The sequence below is a fragment of the Dinoponera quadriceps genome, unplaced genomic scaffold (assembly GCF_001313825.1).
Source record: "Dinoponera quadriceps isolate SergipeBrazil2010 unplaced genomic scaffold, ASM131382v1 scaffold1846, whole genome shotgun sequence".
NCBI classification, from domain to species: Eukaryota; Metazoa; Arthropoda; class Insecta; order Hymenoptera; family Formicidae; genus Dinoponera; species Dinoponera quadriceps.
In genome coordinates, this window is record NW_014556140.1 from 1,658,101 (window position 1) to 1,683,896 (window position 25,796).

The following is a 25,796-nucleotide window of genomic DNA, read 5'->3' on the forward strand; positions in this document are numbered from 1 at the left end:
TTTTTTCTCGAATTGTATGAACTTTAGCAAAAAATTCCTCAGAACAAAAAAGTCTTAAAATTAGTCAAGGAATCCTCTCAAATTTTTTCAGAATTTTTTGCGACAGTTTTGGAAAATTGGATTTTCCGGATTTTCAGAAAATCAAAAAATTGTTATAGAAAATTTTGGAAAAATTTTAGAGTGTTCCTTGACTCATTCCAAGACATTTTTGTTCTTAGGAATTTTTCGCCAAAGTCTATAGTTTTCTAGAAAAAAATTCGTCAAGTTGAAAAACACAATTTCTCACTTAGGTCGTCATTTTGCTTCACCAAAAAATTTTCAAGGCACATCTGACCATACCAAATCAAATTTTAGACAATTATTCCACCATCTAAACCAGTTTGAGAAGTATAAAATAATGTACAGAGATCGAAAAATCGTTTTTAACAAGAAATCGGATCGAAAAAATACGTTTCTTTTTTTTATTTTCGATTTTTCCATGCTTAAAAAATTTTTTTTTTTCTATCACCATTCGAAAGAGCACCCTCAAAAACATAGGGTACAGTGATTTTAAAAAATTTTTGGCTCGATTTCATTGTTGGGTATTGATTCAAACTTGAACGTCAAAATTGTGCCATTTGAGCCGAAACGGGTTAAGTTAGTCGCTCTAAACGGCTTATAAAAACCAAACTTTAACTAAACGTTCAAAAATATATGATTTCTACATTAGTTATAATGACAAATTTTTCATACGACAAGAATCATTTGGAAGAATTATCCGCGTGAAATACTTTATATCGTAAACGGAGAGAATCGGTGAATAAAAAGAGTGTATCACGCGTTCAGGAAGTATAAAATAATATGTTAGATACAATATTTTCGTCAATGTAATCTTTATTATTTATATAGTTCTTTCTCATTCGTACCATATATTCGTAATTATATAACACAACTTTTATGCTGTAAAATCTGTATTGAAGTCATAATCATCCGTCCGTAAATTAAATCCTTCAAGTTGTCCCGCTAGTTTGACAGCGGCTTTTTCTGAAAACGACACAATGTTTTCTAAGTAATCTAAGAGTGTATTACGTTGAATAATCGAATTATAAAATTCCTTCTCTCATTCTCGCCATACCTGCTCTCGCTTTTTTCTTCTTCTCCTTCTTGAACTGAAGTTTATTAAGCTTATTCAGCTTTTTATTGCCATCGATCTCGGACAGCGGATCAGTTTTCTTCTTCCTCTCGACATTCTTCGCTTCTGTCAATTTCTTTAATTTTTTCTGCACCTTGTATTGCTACGCAAAAGCATAGATCAGATATTGCGTAAAACAGACGCGATGTTCTGTATGATTGTAAATCACCGATATATACGCGCATTACCGTTTCTTTCTCGACTTCCATCGCCGTGACAGGTCCCGTACTGTCGATCAACAAAGGATTCGCGACAGTAGGATTACTTGTCGAGTCCGTTGCGAGATTGTCGAGCATCATTTTTTCCTCCGTGGCGAAACTCTCAATGTCGAACTCTTTAGCCATCTGACTGATAATTTCCGCGGATACGTGACACACTGGTTGTTCGGGTGGTACAGTATAATATCTTGAAGTGACACGTCGTTAAAAATTACAGGAAATTAGGTTCCTTTCCGCACGAATATCTGGAAATCCGCAACGTACCTAATTTTCCCGGAATTCCAGTCGTCAAGAATACTGCGCGCCGCAGCCAAAGCATCAGGTAATCCGCGTCTTTTAAACTTCCCCATTCTTGCCGCCTTCATCGGGAAGAATTCCTCCGGCGACGAGAAGTCTTGCATATCGTACAATTCCATTATCTGTTCTCGCGAGATCCTCTTTAGAATAGCGGTCGCCGGCGTGAAAGGATCTCTCAACCCTTGAATTTTCACGGCATTTTTAAGGGCCACAGACGTATCATCGAAGTTCCCGTCCGAACTAGCGAACACTATGCCGGGAGAGTCCAATAGTTTTATCTTCGAGTCTAATTGAATTTCTTGCATCGTCTTGGTTATTCCTGCAAGTAGAAACATAAGTAAAACGATAGGCAGAAACAGTTAATTTGAAATCGTCCTAACAAATGAAAAAAATAAATAAAATTGACAGTGATTACAATAGAAAAGCAGACGCACAGATTTGAGATATATCGTCGATCTTTAAGTTGATTGAATTAAACGAAATTGGAAGACTGTTGGGGAAAGACCGCTAACAAATGATCAAATACCTGGCGTATTTCCAACATTGCACGCTTTGTTGCGTTTCAAAGAATTGATAACGCTGGATTTGCCTACGTTCGGAAGCCCGACGACTCCCACTCTGATGCTTGTCTTTACGTTGCCACTGTTTCTGCAATAATTTCCAAGTAATGACAAGAGTAATTCAGCACCGAAACAGGTGTTGCCTTGTATCATGGATTCCGTTTTTCTACCCAGCTTTCTTCTACCCAGTCGATTCGCTTGACTCTGCGTGGACGATTTGAACGCTACGGCTGGCAAACTAGCTCTCAGATACTTCAACCACTCATCTAGATTTGCTCTAGGAACCAAATCTGCCTTATTCAAGACCAACACCAATCTTTTGTTTCCCTTTGCAGATCTGACTGCTTCTTCCACCTGTATAAAAGTAAAAATTTATTAGTAAATGATTTGGTTGAAGTACAACTGTAGGACAAAGTGAACTTTAAGAATTCGTTAAGACTTGTATTATATATAGATTTAAATATAATCTAATTATAGACGCAAATAGAAGTAGATTAACCATTTGGAAGCTGAAATATTCACAACTAAAGACGATACTTTTTATATGTATTCCTTAATGTCCTATTTTTAACTTCTATGATATTAAGAACATAATAAAGGCACTACACAAAAATTTCAAAATTATTGACCATTTTGTTTTGATAATACAGTAAAGTTCATAACATACATTACAATACATAATATTTGAATGAAATACATATATAAATATATACATATGTTTAAATATTTATATATCTCTTTTTACTATCTGTGTATCTTTATTATATAGACATATCTCTTTGTATCAGCTAATGCACCAAAATAACATTAGAAAGAAAAATAAAAAATAATATTAAAAATAATAAATTTTCGTACTTGTAATATCGTATGTGTGTGTGTGTGTCTACCTCAACTTTGTTTCAAATTAACATTTATTACTTAGGTAATGAAATAAATGTTTAAGAATGTACTTTTGTTTGATAATTTAATTAATATTAAATTTGGGTAACCTTGATATGACACTGAAAATATGACACTCTATAATACCTTAGTATGATACCTTACTACCTTAATATGATGCATTTGTATCTCTGACAGCAGATTTAAAAGTTTACCTGTTTACAACGTGTTCCTAGTGGATCACGAGCATCCACAACTTCAATAACAACATCAGCTGCATCCAGAACCTTCTTGAATTCTTTGTAATAAGCCTTTAATGAATTTTCTTTCTTATCTACAGCTTCCTTAACTTTATCTTCAACAGTATCAACTTCCATAGATTTGTGCACCAATTGCTTTCTCTCAGCTTCATTAACCAATCCTTGAAGACCATTCTTGGCAAGTTCCTTGTGTCTTTTCTCACGAGCAGCCTCCTTCCGTTTTCTTTTTTCTTCTTCATTTACCTTCTTCATTGCCTCTATCTCCTTTAAGATGTCTTCTTTGAAAGGACATTGATTTGGAATCTCTATTACCTTAGCTTTCTCTGAATCAAAATACAATGACACATATCAACTGTGCGTTGGTTTAACGCAAATATATATGCTTGAGGATCCGAAGCAAAGACTTACTTTTAGGATGCTTCTTGGCCTGTTTTCGCAATTTACGGTTGTGTTCGCGGACTTTCTTTTCAACCTTATATCTCCTCCGTGCCTGCACGCGCTTACTTGGCTTTTCTACACATATGAAAGGTTATTTAAATAGAAAATAATTTTATTCAGGCACATAACCTGCACATAACCTTAATCCCAGCGTTATTCTTTATAAAAAACATACGTGATATCTTAATATCGCAACACTTTAATAATTCGATTAACTTACTCAAACAAAACTTTGCCATCTTCGCTGCTTGTTAATTACACAACTTGTATAATTGATATTTTTATAACAATAATACGCTCTCAGAACAGTCAGACACCAGTATACGTACAACATGTGCTACGCTACATAACGGAAGTGCACGCTACATAACGGAAGTACACGTTTCATACACTAGCGACACCACTTTCTCGCACATGCGCGTCAAAAGTGTCAATAAAGTATCTGGATCAAGTAAAAATAAGGTACCGTCTGTGCCCTATTATATCCCGGCATCTCTGAAAGCTTTATTTGAAAGTTAAAATAAAAATTTCAGGCAGGTTTAAATTAACAAGCCCAGAAACCCAGATTTTATTTTTAAAGCCAGGGACTTGTAAAGATAGCAAGAGATATTAACCCAGCAAACACCAAGTAACAGTAACGCAATTGTCAATTATAATTTCCCGCTCAACAATGTTAACATGAATGTTACGTTGCATTTATATTGCTAAGTGAAAATTTTAACTAACAGTTACATTACTGTTACTGGGAAATAAAATATACATATACACGCGTTCATATAAATACACATGGATAAATAAAAATTAACGTATTTACACACAAATATTGTTATGAAAAGTCACTCGCAATTCTCACAGTTACAATTCTCGAAACTCTATAATTTTTTATTTAAGTATATATATTGTGTTATATATATTTAACATCGGATAACACAGATTCGAGAATGTGTCAAAATCTTAGAATCTTGTATTTCATCGTCCGATCGCCGACGAGAGATTTGCGGGGTTTCCAATTTTTCGCCTCGCAGCCAAGGAGGTTTAATTTTCTTCCAGGTCGTTCTCTCGAATGACTGTCACGAGCGGCGTGGACCGAACGGCAATTATCAGTTCGGACGGTGAAAGGCGACGTACTTGTATGCACATGAGGATTCTCACACTTTCATCTCGTCTTGTAAGGGACGCGCGTTTGGCGGGAGACAAGGCCGTACGAGCGGCCGGGTCGGATTAGAAATTCTCATAAATTATTTTGCGCGCCGTGAAACGACTCTCGTCCGCCGACTCCGCAAGCCGAGAGAGTGATACAGTTTCTCTAAACCCGTTCTCACATCGTATTATTCGTAACATTGTCATTGTTGCGGACGAAACGCGATCTGGAGCGATCGGCCGAGTCGTTGCGTCGCAAAAAATGCACTATAGATTTCGAACCCGTTGGCTTGAAGTGATCCCGTGAAACTTTACGAAGCGAGAGAGAAAGGCTTGCTATACGGTCTAACGAAGATTGACTTTTCGCAAATTAAACATTTTTCTCCGCTCCTCCCCGCCTCTTAACACCACGTTGCATTTCGCAACGCAAAACATAAAAAAAAATCAAAATGATCGATTTGCAAAAATATTGACCGCACAAACGCATATTCTGACTCTCCTGATTAGGAAACGAACAGCTAGGGTACTGATATCCTTGCGCATACATATTAACACTCTTTGTTTTAAGCCCGAGTATAGGTCGGGGTAGTGCACAGACGACAACTGCCGAAGCCCGAATATAACTCGGGCCTAGCTATTTAATTTCATACGCTTCTGCTGTCGACTTATTCTCAGGTTTCGGTCGTACCAAATGTTTCATAGAACATCGGATATCTATCCTCCTTTTTCTTTCCCGTTTCATTCTCCTGTAGGCTTGCTAAATATAAAAAAACAGCTGATACGACTCATTAGCTGATGACGTTCTGCAGTGCTGTTGTTGTTTATGTTACAGTACGTTTATTTGAATGTTTTATTGAAATGTAAGTGTGGTGAATTCAGTATTTTGAATAAATACAAGTGAATTATCTTTTGTTTTCATTATGGGTGATCCAAAAACTAATCAATTGATTCGTGAAATGTTGTCTGATTCTAACAGTTGTAATGACGAATTGGACGACGGAAATACGTTCCTGAACAAAGTTAGTGAGGAACAAAGTAGGCCTAGCATTTCAAATATTATTCAGTATGAACATCGATCCTGTATTTGATTCCGGTTCGGAAGGAGAATTTGAAGATAACGTTGATGCAGACCCAGATTTTGAGGTTACTGGTATTGACTATAGAAGTGAATCGTGTAGTGATGTTGATATTGACATTTATGAAAACCCTCAGCCTTCAACAAGTTCCAAATTAGACTACAGTAGTGAGTATCTAGGATTTAAGCCTAGGCCTAATAAGAAAAGAAAAACATTAAACCGAACTGTTGATTTAGACCTAAGTTTAGATGAAGTTGACCTTAGGGCTCAAGCTAGTAATCCTAGGCCTCCAGATGTTAGGCCTAGTGATTTTGAAGATGATCAGCCTCCCACACCAATTGAAATTGAACAAAATAAAGACAAGGATAGTGGTGATAGGCCAAACAAAAGGAAAAGTAAGAAACAAGCATCCACAGATGAAGAACTAGAGTGGACTTCAGTAGATAAACCTCCACTACTCCCAGTTTTTGATGAGCTAAGTGGCATCACTGCTGCCGTTGATGAGTCATCTACTCCATTTCAGATTTTTTCATTATTCTTTCCTGAATCTATGATAAAGTTGTTCAAATCAGAAACAAATAAATATGCTAAATCCATAACAGATAAATTGAAAGGAACGAACAAGCTGAAGAAAAATAGTTTATGGGGGAAATGGGTGACAGTAAAGTTACATGAAATTTATCAATTCTTTTCAATAATTTTTCACATGTGCGTTGTAAAGAAACCTAAATTGAGAGACTATTGGTCAACTGACAGTTTTATGAAAACTTCTTATGCTGCCTCTGTAATGCCAAGGGACTGATTTTTTGCTATTTTAGCAAACTTTCACATAAATGATAATTCAACCTACATCCCATACAATGTTCCCGGCCATGACCCCATGCACAAAATAAGTCCATATATTGAACATCTGCTTGCTAATTTCCCTAAGTATTTCTCTCCATACGAAAACTTAACTGTTGATGAAGAAAACTTGTGGTTTTAGAGGTAAGATCAGATTTAGAGTGTATAACAAATGTAAACCAGATGGTATGAAGTTGTATATTGTTTGCGACTCTTCAACCGGTTATGTTTTGAACTTTGAAGTTTATACTGGCTAGTCTGATGACAATACTGTTGTCAGTCTTTATTCAAGACTTCTTTCCAAGTATTTGAACAAAGGTCACACCGTCTACAATGACAGATTCTACACATCACCGATTCTCTTTGATTTTTTATGGGATAAAAAAACTAAAGCGGTCGGTACACGTATGGCCAAAAGGAAACAACTGCCAAAAACTGTCACAAAAAGAAACTCAAGACTGATGAAACTGTTTTTAAGAGGCGAAATCATCTCTTTTGTATGAAGTGGAGAGACAAAAGAGATATCCTGGCTTTGTCTTCCATCCATAAGATGACTTCATCAGATGTCGTGGTTTGTGGAAAACAAGGTATGGTACAAAAAACAAAACCCGATCTGATTTTAGACTACAATAAAAATAAACCAGGAATTGACAGAAATGGTCAACTCATTGCTTATTACCCTTTCAAGAGAAAACAGATGAAATGGTGGAAAAAGTTGTTTTTTCACTTATTCATGCTGTCGATTGCCAATTCATTAATTTTATACCGTGCAGTAAAACCAGCAAATTTGAGGAAGAAATGTCATTTGGACAAATTTATAATATCAATTGGGAAGGAATTAGGAAATAAAGGTGGAATCCTTGCTCAGGAAGAGGCTCCAACTACTGCAAAATCAAACAGACTCACTGGCCGTCACTTTCCGGACAAAATTCCAGCCACCGAGAAAAAAGCGCAGCCGACAAGATTGTGCAAGGTGTGCTCAGCTAAATCAAAAGTTGAAGCTGGAAAAACCGGAAGAAAAGAAACTTCTTGGTGGTGTCCTGATTGTTCAACACCTTTATGCGTGCCTCACTGTTTCAAGCTCTTCCACACCAAAGGCAACTATGCATAGACTCAAAAGACTGTCATGTTTTCTTCTAATCTTCCTGTTTGGATATTTTACAATGTTTGCTGTAAGTAGTCAAGCCTATATTATTATATGTTTTTGAAATCAGTATTTTGTCTTCTTTATTATAATCCATAAATAACATTTATATATCTAAAAATAAGCTCCTTAAAAATTTTTAAATAGCAACTGTACAAAATGTTACAATTTTTATTTTTCACAGCATTTTACTTTAAATTGGAATAAAAAATAATTTCTTGTATAAGATGTGTATATAAAAAAATATATTTTTTTAAGTGCTTTTTTCACACTTAAAATTGTTATATTGGTTGCTAAATCACAACAACATACATCAACAATGAAAATTTTTTAATAGACATCCAAATTGTCCAGGATCCCATTAATAAATCATCTTTAAGGCCAATGCTTCAAACTGTTAATTTCACTATTCGTGATCGAAGAATCGACCGTGCCTTCAGAGCCCCGCACTGCCGGCGGAGTGTTAATCCAAGACACGTCGAATTCGAGCACATCCGCACTCGTACATTCATTCGACAGACCGGGATTCCAGCTACAATTCGGACGCATTCCTGCAAGCCACGGGAGCGAGCGGGGAAGCGCGTAAGCCGCGAAACACTTTCACGTTTCTTGCGTGGGCGCGCGCGCGCGCCCGTTCGAAATTGCCGCGTCCCCACCGCTCCGGGCGGCTGGTGGGGCGGCGAGTTTCGGGCTATCGCCGGGTGGCGGCACTGGCGCGTCTGCCGCGGCGGCGACTCATTCCCGTAATGGCTGCCGTCTGGCGTTGTCAGTGAGTGCGGGTGCCCGTCGTGAGAAGTTGCTACGTCGGGGAAGCTCCGTGAGAGTCGCGGCACCTCGGACCTCGCGAGAAGCGAATAGCGCGCGTACGAACGAGGTGAAGGCGCGCGGTTTAGTGCGGGCCGCGTGCCCGGGTGGTGTCACGGTCGCCAGGCGTGAACGACCAGCTCGCGCCGGCGGCGATTTAAAAGCAGCAGCGACTGCAGCTAGTGGTGTGCTACCCCTCTGCTCGTCTCTCTTTCTCTATCTCATTTTCTTCCCTGTTCGCTTCCTCCGCTCTTTCCGAGACGTCTGTCTGTTTACCGGACGCATCGGCCGCGGAGAGTGTCGTCCAAAAATCGCGAAAGACGCGCGTCACTTTTCTCTCTCTCTCTTTCTCGTCGCCTCTCGCGAATGTGTGCGTCGTGGACGCGCCACTAACGACGCGACGGCTCTCGCGCGATGATAAACACACCGAGTGACAGCGTGCGCGAATGAGGGCGGCTGCTCGTCCCTTCCTTCCTTCCCTCCTTTCGACTAGTCCGTCATCAGCCTGCGAGAGAGCGTTGGGCCGCGGGCTCGAATTCTCCCTCACGTGGTTCAAGGTCGTCTAAAAGCATCCGGACGTGTCACGATCCTCGCGGCGCCGACTGCGCTGCGAGACGCGCGACGCTTCCCACGGCGTCGCGGGAGAATTCTTCGCGACCTAAGCTCGGGATATCATCGGAGAATTTTCTCGGACGACGAGGAGGACCACGCGGCGGCCGCGCGACTCCGAGCGTGACGACAACGAGATTCGCCAGAACCCCATGCACAGTGAGTGTTTTCGAGTTTTACTCGCTTTTCGCCTTTCCCCTCCCCAAACGTTCCCGACGAGAGCGTCATTTCCTTTCGGTGATCGACGACGTTGTCGTCTTCTTGGAGATAATTAAGCTCCGTCACGATAATGGCGGCACCCTGTACGTATGTTTGTTTACATGTGCATTTCGACGACGTCCGCGGCGTCACGGGCGTCGTTTCTTTCTTTATCAGCCTCGTTGCAGGCATAACACGGCGACCGTGAATAAAAAGCTCTACATCGGTTGTCTTTGCGAATTTTTTTACCATTTGCGCATTTTAGCTCTAGCGTGCTCTAGCGGCGTGCACGCGCGAGGAAACGATTTGAATTCTCACTTGTTCGCACAGTAAAGAAATTTGGTGTTGCAAACGGTCCTCCTAAGATGTTACTTCGGCACGAGGAATATGTGAAAAAGCACACGAATACGTTAATATATTCGCTTCGTTAGCAAACTTTCTTTAAAATAAATTCACTACTTGTTAAAGTAGCGCAGAAATTTGGATGGACCGTTTGTAACGTAAAATTTTTTACCGTGCGGGGATGTGTTTGTTAAAGTCGGGAAAAATTGATTTCATTTCACAGTGATATAAATATGACGTCAATCATATTTCTTTTTTTGTTGTTATTGCGGGATTTTGTGGTGCATGTTTGTTCACGGCGATGTTCGTTAGGTTTCGTTGAAATGTTCAAATTAAAATAGAAAAATTGAACGTACACATATGCGATCGGTATCCTTAAAAAGATTAAATATCGCGATCGGTTATTGTAATTGTCAAGGATGTATTGCGCATAAGTCAAAATAATGAAAAATTTACAAATTGATCTAAGTTGTATTTAAAAATGACACCGAAAGTTTGACAGTAATTCAGAGCCTGGATCCAAAGTTATTCCACTTTAAAAAATATTATAAAGAGAAATGAGTTGGATAAGGATTCGATGAAGCTTGTGTATACATTAAAATATTATCTAAAATATTATCATTGCTCGCGTAATTAGAAAAAGATTGGACTTTTCGAGAGCTGAGACATTTGCAACTAAAATTGACACTTTTTATACGTGTTCCTTGAGATAATTTTCAAAAATTATTGGCTATTTTATTTTAAAAATATAGCCCTGTAAAGTCATTTTATAATAATACTTGAAATAAAATTAATTTTATAATAAAGTTCATTTTATAGTAATACTTGAAATATATATACATATGCGTATGTTTAAACACTTGTATGTACCAATTTCTATTTCTGTGCATCTTTATTAGACCAACTGATGATAGTAATCCCATATTTGTAATATTGTTTATATATATGTCTACCTCAACTTCGTTTCAAATTTATACTTATTATTTAAGTAACGAAATAAATGTACAGGAACGTAACTTTGCTCGATAAATGTTATATGAATACGTTACTTTTTTTTTATGCATCAGTGAAAATACGGTATTAACAGACAATACATCCTTAATCATTGACGTGACATAGCATACACACATACACATACCCCTGCACACCTGCCGAGTTGGCGCAAATTTGCAACGACCGAATTTATAGAGCGTGAAAAATATTGGAAAACTTTTAAATCTCCCGATATACATATCTCGCTCGCGCGTATACGAGTATATACGGATATTTAAACCCTCTTTCTCTCCCCGAGAGCAACAACGTGTCGCGCATGCAATACTACTAACTGATAGTTACACGACGCACGTGAAAACGTCAAAAGTTTCGAGGCAAACGAATAAATGAGGAGGTGGTTAACGGTAATTAGCAATAATTAGCACTACAATTAACTCTCGTCTGGCTGCTTTTGTTCGTTTCCCGAGCGAGAGCTCGCAGTTTTGTTCCGTGACGCTAATTAAAAGACCAGCCCGACGCGTACGCGGCCCCACGTAGCTACGCACACCGACTTCGTTGCTTATCGAAACTATGTTTACGCGTCGCGTATGGAGCTGCTCTCGGAAGTGATATTGCTTGCAAATCGCTTCCTCTTCGACGCGTCCTAAGGACGACGACGACGATAGCGATGAATGATTGTATGTTTGCCCCACGAGTATCAGCTAACGAGCCGGCACGTGAAGATGGCTTTTATCTGTGTGTACAATAGACTTGTGTGAGTGCTCCAACATCCGTTAAATGAGCACCCACTATCTACGATTTTATCTGTGATCCGTGACTCGGGCAATCTAGACGTTTTATCTGCGACTTACCGCGCGGATTAAAGTCCGAAACGAGCTCTCTTTCGTGTGAATTTATCCGACACACACACACACACACACACACATACACGAAGTAACTTCCATTTTATATCTTTTCGTTTAACCTTCGCGCGCGAATCGAGATACGACACGTGCGAAGTGCCAACTATCGTTTATTGGCCAGGCCCGGCCATTTCTTTGCTACCGTTGCTCACGACACGACGAATATCTCCAGGCACGAGGCGCTCTTTCCGTGGAAATGCCTCTAGGAAATATATCCAACGAACGTTAGACATTTATGAGACACCCAGCGCACGTGATTATGCGCTAACCCGCACTCCGTGTATCCCGTGTCGTAATTGTATATGTGACAATGCGGTAAAACGCGTCACGTGAATGCGGCACGCTCGGCTTTATCGAACACTTGTGACGGTTATTTCGCGGGCTTGACTTTAGTCGGATCTCAGTCGATTCCTCGTTGCACGAGGAAACTCGGTAACTTGTTATTTATCGCTAATGACAAATGCAGTAACATGAGTTCTGTTCACTTCATGCAGGATATTCTTCAATGATGTAAAAGACAATTGATAGACATCTAAAATTATACGAGTAATGCAATATTTGTGCAGTGGCTTCTTGTAGCAGTGCTGAGGATCACTTTGACGCAGTTTCGTCGAACAGTCCTTAACCCTCCCGCGAGTGTGTTGCTGACGCATGCGTGCGCAAAAACAATATTAATCGCCAGTGTCATTGACGCAGATGGGCGTCCGGTAAAAAGTCAGTTTTCACTCACTTCGATCTAAACTTGAAACGTGACACTCGCACGCTTTTAAAGACCGCCCGGCTCCGCACACGAAGCAGCTGTTTGGAAATTTCTCGTGCGTTCTGCCGGGGAGAGATGTTTGTAATTTTGCAATAAAAAATTTAAACTCGGCGCGTCTCGAATCTAGAAAGCAAAACCCGGGTCGCTCGAAGAGCGATGTTTCGCCGTAATAATTTTCGGCGACTCAGAAGTGACGGTTTCTCCGATTTCGACCGGGCAGTTTCTCAAGTTTCAACGGCTCGCGAAATCGCCCTCGGGTGACGGACGTTCGTGTAAATTCAATAACCATTTCGGCACGAGAGCACTTGCATTATTGAAACGCGCGAGCAACCCGACGCGTTTCGCTCGTGATTGCCCGCCGAGATGTGTTGCCACTGTTCTTGTAATAAATGACACATCCATGCAGTTCGCGCTGTGTTCTCCCGTTACTCGGGTGACCGCGAGCGCAAATCCGAGACATCCGAGAAAAGCCGGAGAAAACCTTGACGTTAATGACCAACGGCTGCGCGATCAATCTGCGCGATGTTCCCCGCGTGTGAAAACGATTATCTGCCACACGAACGGAAAATCGTCTCCAATTACTCGTGATTTATAACATTGCGAGACAGTGCCGCATCATGTTTGTCGATTCCTCAAAATACACCTCGAAACCGGTTGCCGCTCTAAAGGTCAAAACACAAGCCGTACACTTTGTCTCCCGCGGAGTAATCTTTTCCCTTTTTTCTTTGTTTGCTTGTTTCTTCCCCTTCCGCGTTGAGTAAAATTACGATCGAGTGAAGCGTTACACGGACGAACGCATTACAACAAAGGGCAGAAAATGAAAACTACACTGAGACAAAATATCTAAAAAGTCAAACATACTTTTCCGGTGGATACTGATAACATTATTAGAGTTACCACCGACCGGGAAAATCGGGAAAAAACATAAAAATTTAAATTGGTGAAGAAAAATTCCGGAAGAATTCCAGGAAAGATACGAAAGAGCTTGGAATCTTGAACTGTGCTCACAATTCCTTTATATAAATGTTCTTCTAAAAAATATTTATAATTTAAGAATAATTATACTTATAATCTATAATTTTTTTTTAATATATCCAACATTTATAGTCAAATGCGTTTAAAATTCGTATTCTGCAAATAATTTTTTACGTGTTGGGACTGTAGCGCGTAGAAAAACGCAGTAAGAAAACTGTGACTAATCACAGCCGATTATTTCTCGACCGTAAAAGGCATAATCGAATGTAATTGGTCAATTTTATTCACCGTTTTCGTACAGTCATCTTTTTCCGTCATAAGTGCCTTTTTTTCCCAATAATCATTAATTTTTTGTTGGTCTGAATTTGCATTTAGGATTATATTATATTACTTAACTTCCTAGTTTGTGTTGTGTGTGTGTTTCTAATAATGTAAACTACCTTTCCTGCAATTCCTGCTTCTAAACGTTAAAATTTAAGATTACGTATTGGTATGAAAAATTCTCCACCGTCGCCTGGAAAACATGGAAAAGTCAGGAAATTTTAAAATTCATTTTCTTTTGCGAACCTATTACACTAATACACATATTTTTATACTGAAAAGAAATGTTCAAATGACTAAATATACATTTTCTTAAATCTGTAGCTTTTCATGAAAGCAAATTGTTCGTTCTACATTTAAACGAAAGAATTTAGATTTAACTAAATGTGTGTTATTAGTAGCCATCGAATAAATGTTTTTTTATATTTTAGATATTTTTTCTCTCACAGTGTGATCACAGTAAAGATGGCCCGTGCTCCGCACGGAAATATGTTTCCCTCTCGCCATCCTGGCGATCGAAATATTCGACGAATCGCCCCTCAGCTCTCGGACGTGATTTTGTTTCAGAAAGACCCGAATCAGCCGGCGACGAGGAGAAGAAAAGTATCGTGCCAAGTCCCGCGTTCTTTCGGCGCGCCTCGAACGTGACGGTCCTGACGGAGCGCATCGCCATCCCCAGGATAACGTTCGCTTGACCGACTGTGATTTCGACGCGCGACACGTCACTGCCAAAAAAAGAAGAAAGAACGAACGAAAGGAAGAAAGAGAGAGAGAAAAGAAAAGGAATAAGATATACACAGACGGCGCCGATCGTGTCTTCGCTCTTTACGGTCTCTCCCGGTTTCCGCTTCCTTCTCCGCCTTCCTCCGATCTGTTTCGAGAGGGGACGAGTGTCTTCCACGTTGCGCCAGAAATACACGACTCGTTCTCCCTCGCCTCGAGAGACCTCCACGTCTTCCGCGAGCTTTCCAACCCGTCCTTTGAAGCAAGAGGACGTTCCACTTCTTCCTTCGACTTGAACAAACAACGAGGAAGGACCAATCCTCCGTTATCCTCCCGCCGACCGAGACGTCGCGACGCCCGGCTTCGAGAGCACGGTCAGATCGCGAACGTGCTCCGTTGACCACGTCGCATCCAAGCGAACGGCTTCGTTCATCCGGGCCGACAGCCAAACGCAACCGAGGAGACTCATCACCTTCTCACTCGTCATTGAACTCCCACGTGGTGAGGTCTCCGCGCTCGCTCGAGCAGCCCTCCCCACTGACTCCTTGTCGCAGGACACCGCGGGACGACGCCGTGACGACGACAACGACCGTCGAGAGGTGCGTCGAGCCGGCCGCGTGTGATGCGGCGCACGCAGGGCCGCCGTTGCCCCGCGTCAGCTTGCGCGACCTCGCCGCAATAACGGCGAAGATGTTCGGGAAGGTGCCGCCGTCGAACACACCGGGTCCGCCTAACGGGATGACACCGAAGTCGTGCGCGAGACCGGCTGGCACGGCTTCATGCCTGCCGTGTTTCTCGACGGAGGAGACACCGAGCGTGGTCGCCGACGACAAGGCGAGACCTTGGCGGCCGAAGGACAATGTCGTCGTCGGCGAGCCGGTGGTCTCCGAGGCGCCCTGCAATACCACCCTGCAACCGCCAGCTACCCCGGAATCGTCGTCCGCGGCGGAGCTTCCCAGACCTTGCAGGACCGAGGCGGCGACCACCTGCGCCGCCGCCTGCTTGAAGACGATGTCGGCCAAGTGTACGGCCAAGGAAGCGGCTCAGCAGATCAGCAGGAGTCACAATGTCGGCACGAAGACGGCCTCCGGGCAGAATTGCGCGAGTTTCTCCAAGACCGTAGCGACGTCCGGCAGGTCGCGGAAGCTGCAATCTACCTCGATCGCCGGCACCCTCGGCACCCTTGAATCCTCGTGCCCGAGGGATTCCGCGAAAGCCGCGAAGAAGGTCGTCGCTCGCGAATCCGCGAACGGCAAGGAGGTGGTGGCGAGCAGAACGACGTGCGGTGAGCAGCAGCAGCTCAAGTTCTCTCAGGGATACGCCGCTTCGACGATCGTTAAGCTATCTTCCGCGAGATCTTCCGAGATGATTCACCCGCCCCTGAGCGGGAAGAGGCCCGACAACGAGGATCTTTTCGCGGACGCGTCCTCGACGAGTAGTGACGCGTCCAACCTTCCGAGCGATTTGTGCGCGCATCAGCAGTCCTCGCCGAGAACGTCGGCAGACTCGGCGAAGGATTCCGGCGAAGACGACTCTTGCGCCGGCACCGACTTCGTCACCTCGACGCCGTCCAAGGATTGGACGAGGGTAAACAACGACGCGTCGCAACAGAACTGCGCGTCCTGCCCGCCGCCGCAAGACCTGCCGACCGAACTGCGCTCGTCCTCGCCGCGCAGCTACAGGGAGAAGTGCCGCGACCCTTGGCGACCCACGGAGATGGACGGCGGCGTGCACGGGCTGAGCGTGTGCGAGGCGTATCAGGACTCGAGTTCGAAGAGGCGCACCGGCGCGTCCTGCCAAGCGCTCAGGCACGCCGTCGCCTCGCTCAATCGCCTGGACGACTTTTACATGGAGAAGATCGGCGCCGGCTTCTTCTCGGAGGTCTACAAGGTAAGCAGCGATTTCATTCAGAGAAAGTAGAGAAAAGAGATCGAGGAGAGAAGAGAGTAATGAGTGTAAACAGAGGGAGAGTATTGTAATGAGAAATTAGGGAATTCGCAGTACCGCTGAAAGGAGAGAAATCACGAGCTCCTTTTCGCGCATAGCTTGGTGCAAGGTGAGGGGAATATGTTTAAGACTTATTTTTCGATGGCATTTTCACAAAATCCTTCGGAGATTTCACAACGTTGCTGATTACTATATTAACAATCGCTTTTTTATGGGATAGTAGATATTATATAAGAATTATTATACACACGGGGAGAAAGAAAATTCGATTGAATTAAACTGACGATGAGCCGAAAGCGTTTTGGTCGAAGGAAACGGAATTTTATGGTTATAAGAAACCGAATTTAATTGAGAACCAAAAATTCCGTTCCCGTCAATTAAAGCGCATTCGTTCATTGTCACATTAGTTCAACCCAAACTTTTTCCTCCGTGGCAGGCATTACACAGAGCGAAATATCTCTATTACTTTGAATATCGCGCTGAATTGTAGGAACATCTTGTCGATTTGCAGATAGATAAAGTCGTACTTCTCTATTAAATGGCATGACAAAGGTCCCCGATATCATTCACTCATCGAAGTTGCCATCGGATTTCGAGACACTCGATCTCGTTAGAAACGTTAGAAAGCACTCGCTGTCGGACGGTCGACGCGTCCTCCTACTCATTCTCGCTCTTCTTCGTGAACAATCGCACGATTCGAAACGGATATTTTCGATACCGATGGCGCGGTGCGGAATGCGTTATCGTTGCAGATTAATATCGCGGAGATTAGATACGCCTGCCCGCTGGCATGAGCGCGCAGTCATGTGAAATTAATTCCGCTCGTAATCACGCGGTTACTCGTCGGTAACGAGCAATCGGACATCTTCTCTTTTTTTGTCCCTACACGGCCTCTCGAGAACATCTCCCGAATTAATCCGTCGAATACGTGCCCCGCCGATCCGGGATCCGCCCTTCCTTCGGTCTTCAGCCCTATTAAATTCTATCGATTGCGAAAAGGGGAAACCCGTGCGGAGGATGTTTTTCCGTCCGTCGCGATATGCCGATATTCCGTATTACTACTACAGGAAAACAGCTACACGCCGTTCTCAAATTGCGAAGATAGTTTCAATATTTTGCCGCGTGTACAGCGAGATCGAGTTGTTGGAAAATGAAACGTCGTCGGGTATTTCATAAAATCGTGAGTCAATCGAGGGTACAAGAGGAGGATCCGCCTCCTCCCCTCGGTCTTTACGGTCCATAAAGTTCCATTGAGCGGTACCGCGCGATAAGAGGCAGGAAACTGCCTGTGTGAATGTACCTCCATCGGGAAATCGGTGTTTCTATTTATACCGCCGACGATACATCGTTCCGCGGTAACGAGATAAGGAGGATGCTACGCAATAAAGAAGAATTTTCTAACGACCGAAAAGTACTTCGAGAAGCGTGAATTGTCCGACGCTCGTCATGCCGACGCGCTTCTCGGCAGCGGGGATTTCGTGGATTCTCGCGTAATTTGTACGCGACGTTTACGTTGCGAGTGTAGAAGACGTCGCGACGACTTAAGAACAGTGTCACGACAGCTCTTACGTAAATCATTGTGTTCATTCGCGGCGAGCAGGAGCGCGTAATTATCAAAGGGTCTCATCCTTGACCTCATTTTTCCCGACTGATCTCGGAACACCTTGAAATTTTTATATAACGCGTTTATGCGAAGGAAGAAAATCGATGTCTCCGGGGTTTTCTCTCCGCGAATGCGATTTTTCGCGAAGAAAAACATCGTGTTCGTTTCCAAATTACTCGAAGAATATTACGCTGGCGTGGAAAATTTCTTAGGATCTAATTGAGGTCCCAGTCTGATCTCCCAAAATAATTATGGATTTCAGTTGGCAAAGGACGGTGGATAAAATAGGCCGATTTTGATCCCTGAAGTGGCAAGTAAAACGGTATTTTTTTTTGTAGTTTTTGAGCTGCTGAATCTGATTCTGACTTTTCAAAAATTTTAATTTGTCGGGAAAGTATTCAAATTAGCATATGGAGCTATTAAATATCTAGTATTATAAATTATTATTGTTGAGCTTTATGAACGTATTTATTTGTATTTTCCTGCTAATAAAACATAATAATATTTTCATATCTAATATTAATATTCATGTTCTGATTACGCACACAGTCCACGTCCGTCTGATATTTTTCGTTTGTCATAATATTAAGAAAATAATTGTCTATATCTCGATAAATAATCTATGATATATCTAAACTTTTTTGCTTAAAATGACCTCAAGAACAGATTTTAGAAGTTTGTTGATTTCCTCGCACAACATTCTCTCTCTCTCTCTCTCTCTCTTATATATATATAGAAAGAGAGAGAGAGAGAGAGGTTGGCGACAGATACAACGGTAAATTACGCCAATTAGAGTCCAAGCAAGGAAATGTCTCGCTGAACCGAAATGTACGTAAACAGATCACATCGCTTTATCGACGAATCATTATCGAAACAGGGACGGGCTCGTTGATTCGAGAAAGAGCGTGTAGCAATTTCGCAAAATTGATCGACGGAGTCCGTTGTCGGGTGAGTCGCGTCCGCCGGAGATTCACGCACGCGTCTATCGATCTATCTGCAACACCGGCCAGCGCGCGTTGGCTGCAAAAGCAGCCGGAAAGCTGCCCCAGTTTTCGCGATATGCTCCTTCGCGCGGGCTGCAATTTTGCGATTGTAGCGGCGGTGCGACGCGCCGATGCGGAATCCGACGACGGCTGTACGCCCCGCTGTACAACGCCGAGTCAGCCGAGTAATCCGGGACCTTGAGAAGTATGCCGGCTTCTCCGTGGATAGGAGGCGCGTTATAAATAGGTCAACAGGAAATTGAGCACGCTCCGTAGTGACTGCGGTGATTCCACCGGCGCAGCGGTGCGCAAACCTCGGCCCCCGGATGCGACCCTCTCCCGAGGTTGCACCTCTCGTTAGAAGTGATTTTTATTCGCTTCCGTGTTGCGCGCGGAATGTCTCGGAAGACTCGAGTTCGTCCTTACGACGAGGTCTTCTTCGATCAGTTTCGAGCCGTTTTTCATTTTTCTCAGCGGGAATATCGAGCCAAGGAATTTTTCGACGAAGCGATTGAAAAAGAAAGACTCGTGTTTCAGAAACGCGTTCGTGCATTTCGCGGCGAGATTTTTTCCAGGCTTTGAAATTTCCAAGAAAGAAACTCTCCCGCTACGTCGGAAAAATACAAATTGTAAATACGATCTGAAAGTCGAACGATCGAAAGTGAAGAGTTTTCTTCGTGAGTTTAGCGATGGGAAATTTGATTGTGGAAATTTTCGGCGAATTGGATCGCAATATGGATTTATTCGTAGTTCACACTCGATCGTCGGGCACGTCTCGGGAAAAGTTCGGAAGTTGATCGTAGTTGGTCGAAGTAGGGTCACTGAGGGACTCAGAGGTCATGCATTCTTGGCACGACAGGGCAATCGCCGTGCCAAGATTTTCACGCAAGTACTTCCACCAATTTTCCAAGCGAGCATGTGGTCGCACACTTTGATCATCAGCTACGATCTTGCTTACAAAGTCCGCCTCGGCGAACAGGTTTAGTTGGCCCCGAGTCTCTAAAGTAAAACAGTCGCCGAAATGGGAGATAAATTTTAATCGTTAATTCTCCGGTGTAGTTTTAAAGCGAAATGAACGAAAGTACATCGGTAGTGTACGCTACGTGTTTATAGCCACCGATAGCGAATCTCAAAAGCGTGCAATGAATTTACAAGTCTGCCGATCTCTTATTTTCGCGGTTCTATCTTATCTTTCTTCTCACGAGGCTTTGCAATTACGAAATTCTCAACAATGAAAGGACGTGCGGCGAGAGCTGCCACGGACGCATCGCGCACATTTTAACTATCGCCAAGATAGCCAAGATCGCTGATAAGTCACGATAAATTGCGATAAATGTTAACATCGGGAAATAAATTTTGGACGCGAGGCGTGTTTTTTTATTATTATTATTTCCATTTGTTAACGGGTAGAAATCGTTACAAAAAGTTTATACAGAGTGACGCAAGCGTCGAATAACAATTTAATTGAGTGCAATTAAGACAAGAGAGTACGAATTAAATTAATGTCAAAAGAACTCAAAGAGTTATGAAACAGGTCAACAGACCTCGAGTATTGGTTGGACAACATACAAATCCGATTGATACAATTATATTTACCGAACTCTGTACGATGAAACTCTACATGGGTACAGCGCTGCCATCCAGTCGCTTAAGTCACCTTTAGTCACTTTTTATTATCACTAAAAAATTCACTATCGTTCAAAATGCACCGTCGTAGTGACTTTCTTTCCCGAGCTGCAATTAAATTTGTAAAATATGGACATATATTTTCGTCGTCTCTCTTAACAAAACTGCTCCGAAAGCATATTTGTATTGCATTGTTCATGTCCTTGGTCTTCCGTTGTTACAAACATTCAAATCGTACTATGAAAAAAACTCGCTGTATATTAAGTTATCCAAAGACTTGGGAATGCAATCTTAAGTCTTACTGTTTTGCTCAAATGCTCCTAGTTACTTTCAGAATTGGACAAAAATGTCACTTTTAGTTATTATTTTGATACCTCAGAGGTCACTTTTTTTATCACCTTTTCTATCAAGAAGCAGTCACTATGTCACTTTTTCGTCCCGGTGATTGAACGGCAACGCTGTGAGTACTTTTGCACGGTTCGCCGACCTTCTTGTTGTTCAAACCCCGTATAAACGATATCGTTTCGTTTCCCCTCCTCGGGGAAAAGGAAAGAAGTTGACATCACTTATTGAAATCGTGTCGGTTATAACGCACGAGCGGCGGGGCGGTCTCGCGGAAAGAGGAAAATCGGACCGACGGAGATACGGCGGTAAAAGATCGAGCGAACGATGCAGCGTGTCTATTTTTAAGCTACGACGAGCTTCCATATGCGTAGACGTGTCTCCGTTTGCGTCGCGACGAATCGGAATGTGCGTATCGCGACGAATCGAAATGTGCATGTGTCGCGACGAATCCGGAGGTCGGAGCGCGCCGGAGATCCTTCGCAGGAGCCAAGTTTACGCGGCGCGCGTTATAGACTTGGACAACAGTTACATCAACAATTCCCGTTCAGATTAATTCGCGGATCATACGTTATTACACCATTCCGAGCGCTGCCAAGTGTAATTTTGGCTCCCGAGGAATTTTACGCGTATATACCGGGAGGGTTCGTGCTATTTCTCTCTAGCGAGCGCCGCGTATCGAGTGTCTCGGAACGTCCGTGTCTTCGCGAAGTTTCCGCCGAACGCGCAGCCGCTTCTGCCCGCCGCGAATTCGCCGAGGTCCTCGTAATTAACGATTTAACTCGATAGAGACGTAACTCTGATAGTTTGATAAGAGAACAGCACGCAAAGCGCATGACACCGTAGTAACACGTTCGCTACTACTAAAGTGACCAGATTTTCCTAGCCTGAAATTCGGGACGTTTCATAAATTTTGAGAGGTAGGAGAAAGGGAGTGAAAAAGACCATTGAATATGTTTCATTTGGATAGACATACGAGAGATAGTTTAATTATAATGAAATCCTATTATAATAGATGCAGTAAAAAATGGAAATTATTGCTAAGATAGCGCTCTGTTGTCATTTCTTCTATAAAATGAAAAAGAAGGAGTAGTTGTTTTTTCTTTGCATTTTCCTCTTTTTTGCTTTCGAAAAGAAGGCAATCGAAAGGTTGAAAATGTTAGAATTGACCCGGTAAAATCGAGACATCCGGTCACCTTATTACTATTCCAGGCGTTGCACACGTGTGACGCATCGGTTTTCACGAGAGATCGTCCAGATAATTCCATGACAGTCATGTAAGACAACCGATGATGGAAACTTTACAAATACTTATATTTTCTTTCTTCAATAATATTCAGAGAGCAAATGTATTGAATTATCATACAATTATGTACATTTTTTCTTATATTGATAGCAAATTATGTACTAAAAGTTACTTTCAAATTTTCACACTACATTTTACATGTGATATATTGTTTTGAGTAAATTTTGATATTTTTGTTCGTATTTCTTTCGTATTTCTATGCCATATATTTTGCCATTCAATGTGATAAATATAACTACTAAATATAATTCACTTGTAATGAATATAACTTTTACACATTAATTAGTAAAGTTGCTATTAAATTTACATACGCTTGTCTATCTGTGCGATGTCACGTGTATGTGACAGCGATAATTTTTCATTCCATATCTATATACATAAACAAATTAAGTCTGTATTATGTTATTACTATTATTTAAAAAAATATATAGGATGTTACGTGGCGAACACGATTCCCAAGATGATACACGGAAAAAATAATATTAATTTATATATTCGAGATTCATATATTTTTTTATAATATATATATAATTTGGCTCATATATATATAAGAATATTTGAAGATATGATCATATGTGAAGGTAAAACTTGCTTACTTATTTAAAGAAATATTATATAGTTCCATTAAAAATATCATATTCTTGTGTGTATGTGTATTACATATAAGAATAATTTTCATAAATTGAGAGGAAAAAAGTATTAGATAGAAAGAACGATATCTTTAAACTTGATACAATTCTTGGTTTAAAGGCACCATTCTTCCTATCTAATATTTTTCCCTCTTAATTCATGAAATTTATTCTTGAATAACAAGAATATGATATTTTAGTGGAAGTATATAAAACTTCTTTACGTGTAAACAGGTTTTATCTTCACGTAAGATTACATTAATTACATATTCTTGCTTATACGCGAGAAAGTGAGTCACGGATTGATACTATTCTTCTTTCTGTGTGGCGAGAACGTGTCAAACGAGGAAAGTACCTCGTTTCTTGCGATTATCGATTATCAGATTGAAGATGAATTCATGCGCGTCAACGTGTGACGTATCTAATCAGTGCGATGTTTTCCCGTGATTTATTTGGCAACAAGATATCGCTGTTAACAAACGGACACGTTCAAGTGCAAGTCGAGTACCGAGCTTCCGGCGTTACACAGCGCGGCGTGGAAAAACGCGGAGGAAAATCGTAGTCCTCCGACCGATGGCGCGCCGATGATGCGACCTTTGACGGTAGGAAGTCGCATTGCGGATTACCGCCACAGCCGATCGCAGTTTCGCGTCGCGTCCAAGGACCTAGCCGATCCTCTTCAAGGCTGGCACGGCTCACCGGCTTCTTATCTTTCCTCGTTAAACTGCGTCATTCGTATGAATACTGCACAAGGTTTGAGAAGCAGCGCATATTCTGCCGGTCTCTTATCGCGCTGCTGCGCGCGCGCGTTTCGGCCAGGATCGTCCCGCGAGCAATCGCGTTACGCAACAACACCCGGTTGCGAAACTGTCGTGTCGCGAGGAAACGAGGTGCCTCTTCGCGAGAGAAGAGGCTCCACGCGAGCGAAACGAGCCTTACGAGAGTTCTCTCTCTCTCTCTCTCTCAGAGCTGGGAGATTTCCTCTCGTTTGTTCTCTACCTTCCATTCCACCTATACACGTGGGCGTTCTCTCCTCTCTTTTTCTCTCTCTTTCTTTCTCTTTTTCTCCATCTCATCTTCTCTGGCCGGTCCGACTTAATCCTTTGATTGCTGGTCACGCGAAGGCTCGATCGGACGATCTCCCTCGCCTCAGAATCGCCGCCTGTTACGCGTTCGATTACGTCTACCGTCTTCCGTCCGAGGCCCATTCAATGCAAAATGAAAAATGCGGCGATCTGCATTTTTGCGAAATTCGAACTCGCCACCGCGGCTTGTTTCCGCGGATTAAAAATGACTGCGTCATCCCGCGCGAGTGTCGAAACGCGATCCTCCTCGTCCCGGCTTTGTCTGATTATGTGGATTTTCACGACGCAAAATCTCGTGGTTTTTTCGGTGTCCTTTTCGAAACTGACGCTCGACTAACTCGTTCTTTCTCTCCTCGACGCCTCGCCACGTGCGTATCCTCGCGATTTCGATAAATATATTAAAATTAAATTTGATTCTGGAGAGAATTTTTCGTTTGATCGATCGCCGAGGAAAATAATCGACTTGGAACTTATCGAGGAATTGATAACTATAAAGAAAAAAATTTGATGTCAATTTAACACAAGGTGCGTATATTGAAAAGTAACAAATATTGAATTGGAAGGAAAGTAATGTCGTATTTTTAAATCAAAATTAGAGCTAATTTATTCATATTTAAAAACAACTTGAATTAATAATGTGACGGTCGTTGTTTTCTATAACCTTTTGCCATCTTTCGGGCAGCTACATAATTTCTCACGCGTAGAACCCGGGCGTTTTCTCACCGAAGAACTGCTGAAGATGGTTTTTGCAGTCCTCCGAAGTGGTGAATATCTTACCATTAAGAAAGTTCTGTAAGAGCCGGAACAAGTAGTATTCCGAAGGAGCGATGTCTGGTGAATACGTTGGATGCGATAGAACATCCCAGCCGAGTTGCAATATTTTTTCCCAGGTGGTTAAAGAAGTACAAGACTTGGCGTAGGCCTGATGGAACAAGTCACCCTTTCTGTAATCCTTTTAATTAAAGTTACGTCAAATTAACACACGGGTATGCTAAAAATTGAATACAAACATTTTCACGAGAGACTATTTTAACACAAGTACAAAATGTTTTTTTTTTTTTATTATGTTTCTCTACTGTACACAAGGAAGCGCGCGGTATTTCCTTCTCCGGCGTGCTTCACGGTATAATATCGTCGGCCTATCAGCGCGCAATTTCCCGATCGGCCGACCGGCGGCATTAATCCGAGCGAGCGAAAGTCGAAAGACGCGCGACGCGGCGTGGAGATCGACGGAATCCCCGTTCGAATTCTCTTTAATCGCTCACCGGGACAAATCGCCGCGCGCTGCGGAATGCAATTATTATCGGCGTCGATAATCCCGAGGAGCTTTTACGAGCGGTATGCGCGCGAGCGACGGTGGCCGCTCGCTCGCACGAGTCGCGCTCAGTGGTGAAAACGCAGTAAATTATCGGTAATGACATGCATAATGGCTACAGCGCGCGATTATTGGCGATGCTCATGGGAATCGCCGGTAGGACATGGAAGAGCCGGCTAAGAACGGAGGCTCGCACGTGACGATCGAACGGCGATCGCCGGTGAGAACCGTTTTCGAATCTCCGTCGTCGAAAGTTTTCGCCCGATTCGATCGTACGAGGATACGAGTCGCTTCGGGTATAGCTCGA

At 42.4% G+C, this 25,796-nt stretch overlaps 3 protein-coding genes across 6 annotated transcripts in view; 2 read left to right on the forward strand and 1 right to left on the reverse strand.

Annotated features, from left to right (window-relative positions):
- Positions 1–853: 853 nt before the first annotated feature.
- LOC106746926 (guanine nucleotide-binding protein-like 3 homolog) lies at positions 854–4,186 on the reverse strand. Its single transcript, XM_014624073.1, has 8 exons — positions 4,044–4,186; positions 3,794–3,898; positions 3,341–3,708; positions 2,213–2,600; positions 1,654–2,005; positions 1,360–1,576; positions 1,115–1,274; positions 854–1,023 (listed from the first exon to the last, which is right to left on the reverse strand). The coding sequence occupies exons 1-8, from the start codon at positions 4,060–4,062 to the stop codon at positions 935–937; spliced, it is 1,698 nt and encodes a 565-aa protein (XP_014479559.1). The 5' UTR covers positions 4,063–4,186; the 3' UTR covers positions 854–934.
- A 1,406-nt stretch (positions 4,187–5,592) lies between these two features.
- Positions 5,593–8,028, forward strand: LOC106746933. The gene is made up of 3 exons (XM_014624085.1): positions 5,593–5,823; positions 5,940–7,469; positions 7,751–8,028. Exon 2 carries the CDS (start codon positions 6,029–6,031, stop codon positions 6,839–6,841), a length of 813 nt encoding a protein of 270 aa, XP_014479571.1. The 5' UTR covers positions 5,593–5,823; positions 5,940–6,028; the 3' UTR covers positions 6,842–7,469; positions 7,751–8,028.
- A 730-nt stretch (positions 8,029–8,758) lies between these two features.
- LOC106746954 overlaps positions 8,759–25,796 on the forward strand; it is a 42,771-nt gene continuing 25,733 nt past the window's right edge. For 3 of the 4 annotated variants that reach the window (XM_014624139.1, XM_014624141.1, XM_014624142.1), the window contains exons 1-2: positions 8,759–9,598; positions 14,498–16,543. In XM_014624139.1, coding sequence (XP_014479625.1) covers positions 15,344–16,543 — 1,200 coding nt within the window. In that variant the 5' untranslated portion in view covers positions 8,759–9,598; positions 14,498–15,343. The remainder of the gene's footprint in view (positions 9,599–14,497; positions 16,544–25,796) is intronic. The other variant, XM_014624140.1, reaches the window with a different exon arrangement.

Coding starts and splice junctions, on each gene's coding strand:
- LOC106746926 (XM_014624073.1), bottom strand. Junction 2,601..3,340: donor TAGGAACACGTTGTAAACAG/GTAAACTTTTAA, acceptor ACTTTTATACAG/GTGGAAGAAGCAGTCAGATC. Junction 1,024..1,114: donor GAAGAAAAAAGCGAGAGCAG/GTATGGCGAGAA, acceptor TGTCGTTTTCAG/AAAAAGCCGCTGTCAAACTA.
- LOC106746933 (XM_014624085.1), top strand. CDS start 6,029: ATGAACATCGATCCTGTATTTGATTCCGGTTCGGAAGGAGAATTTGAA.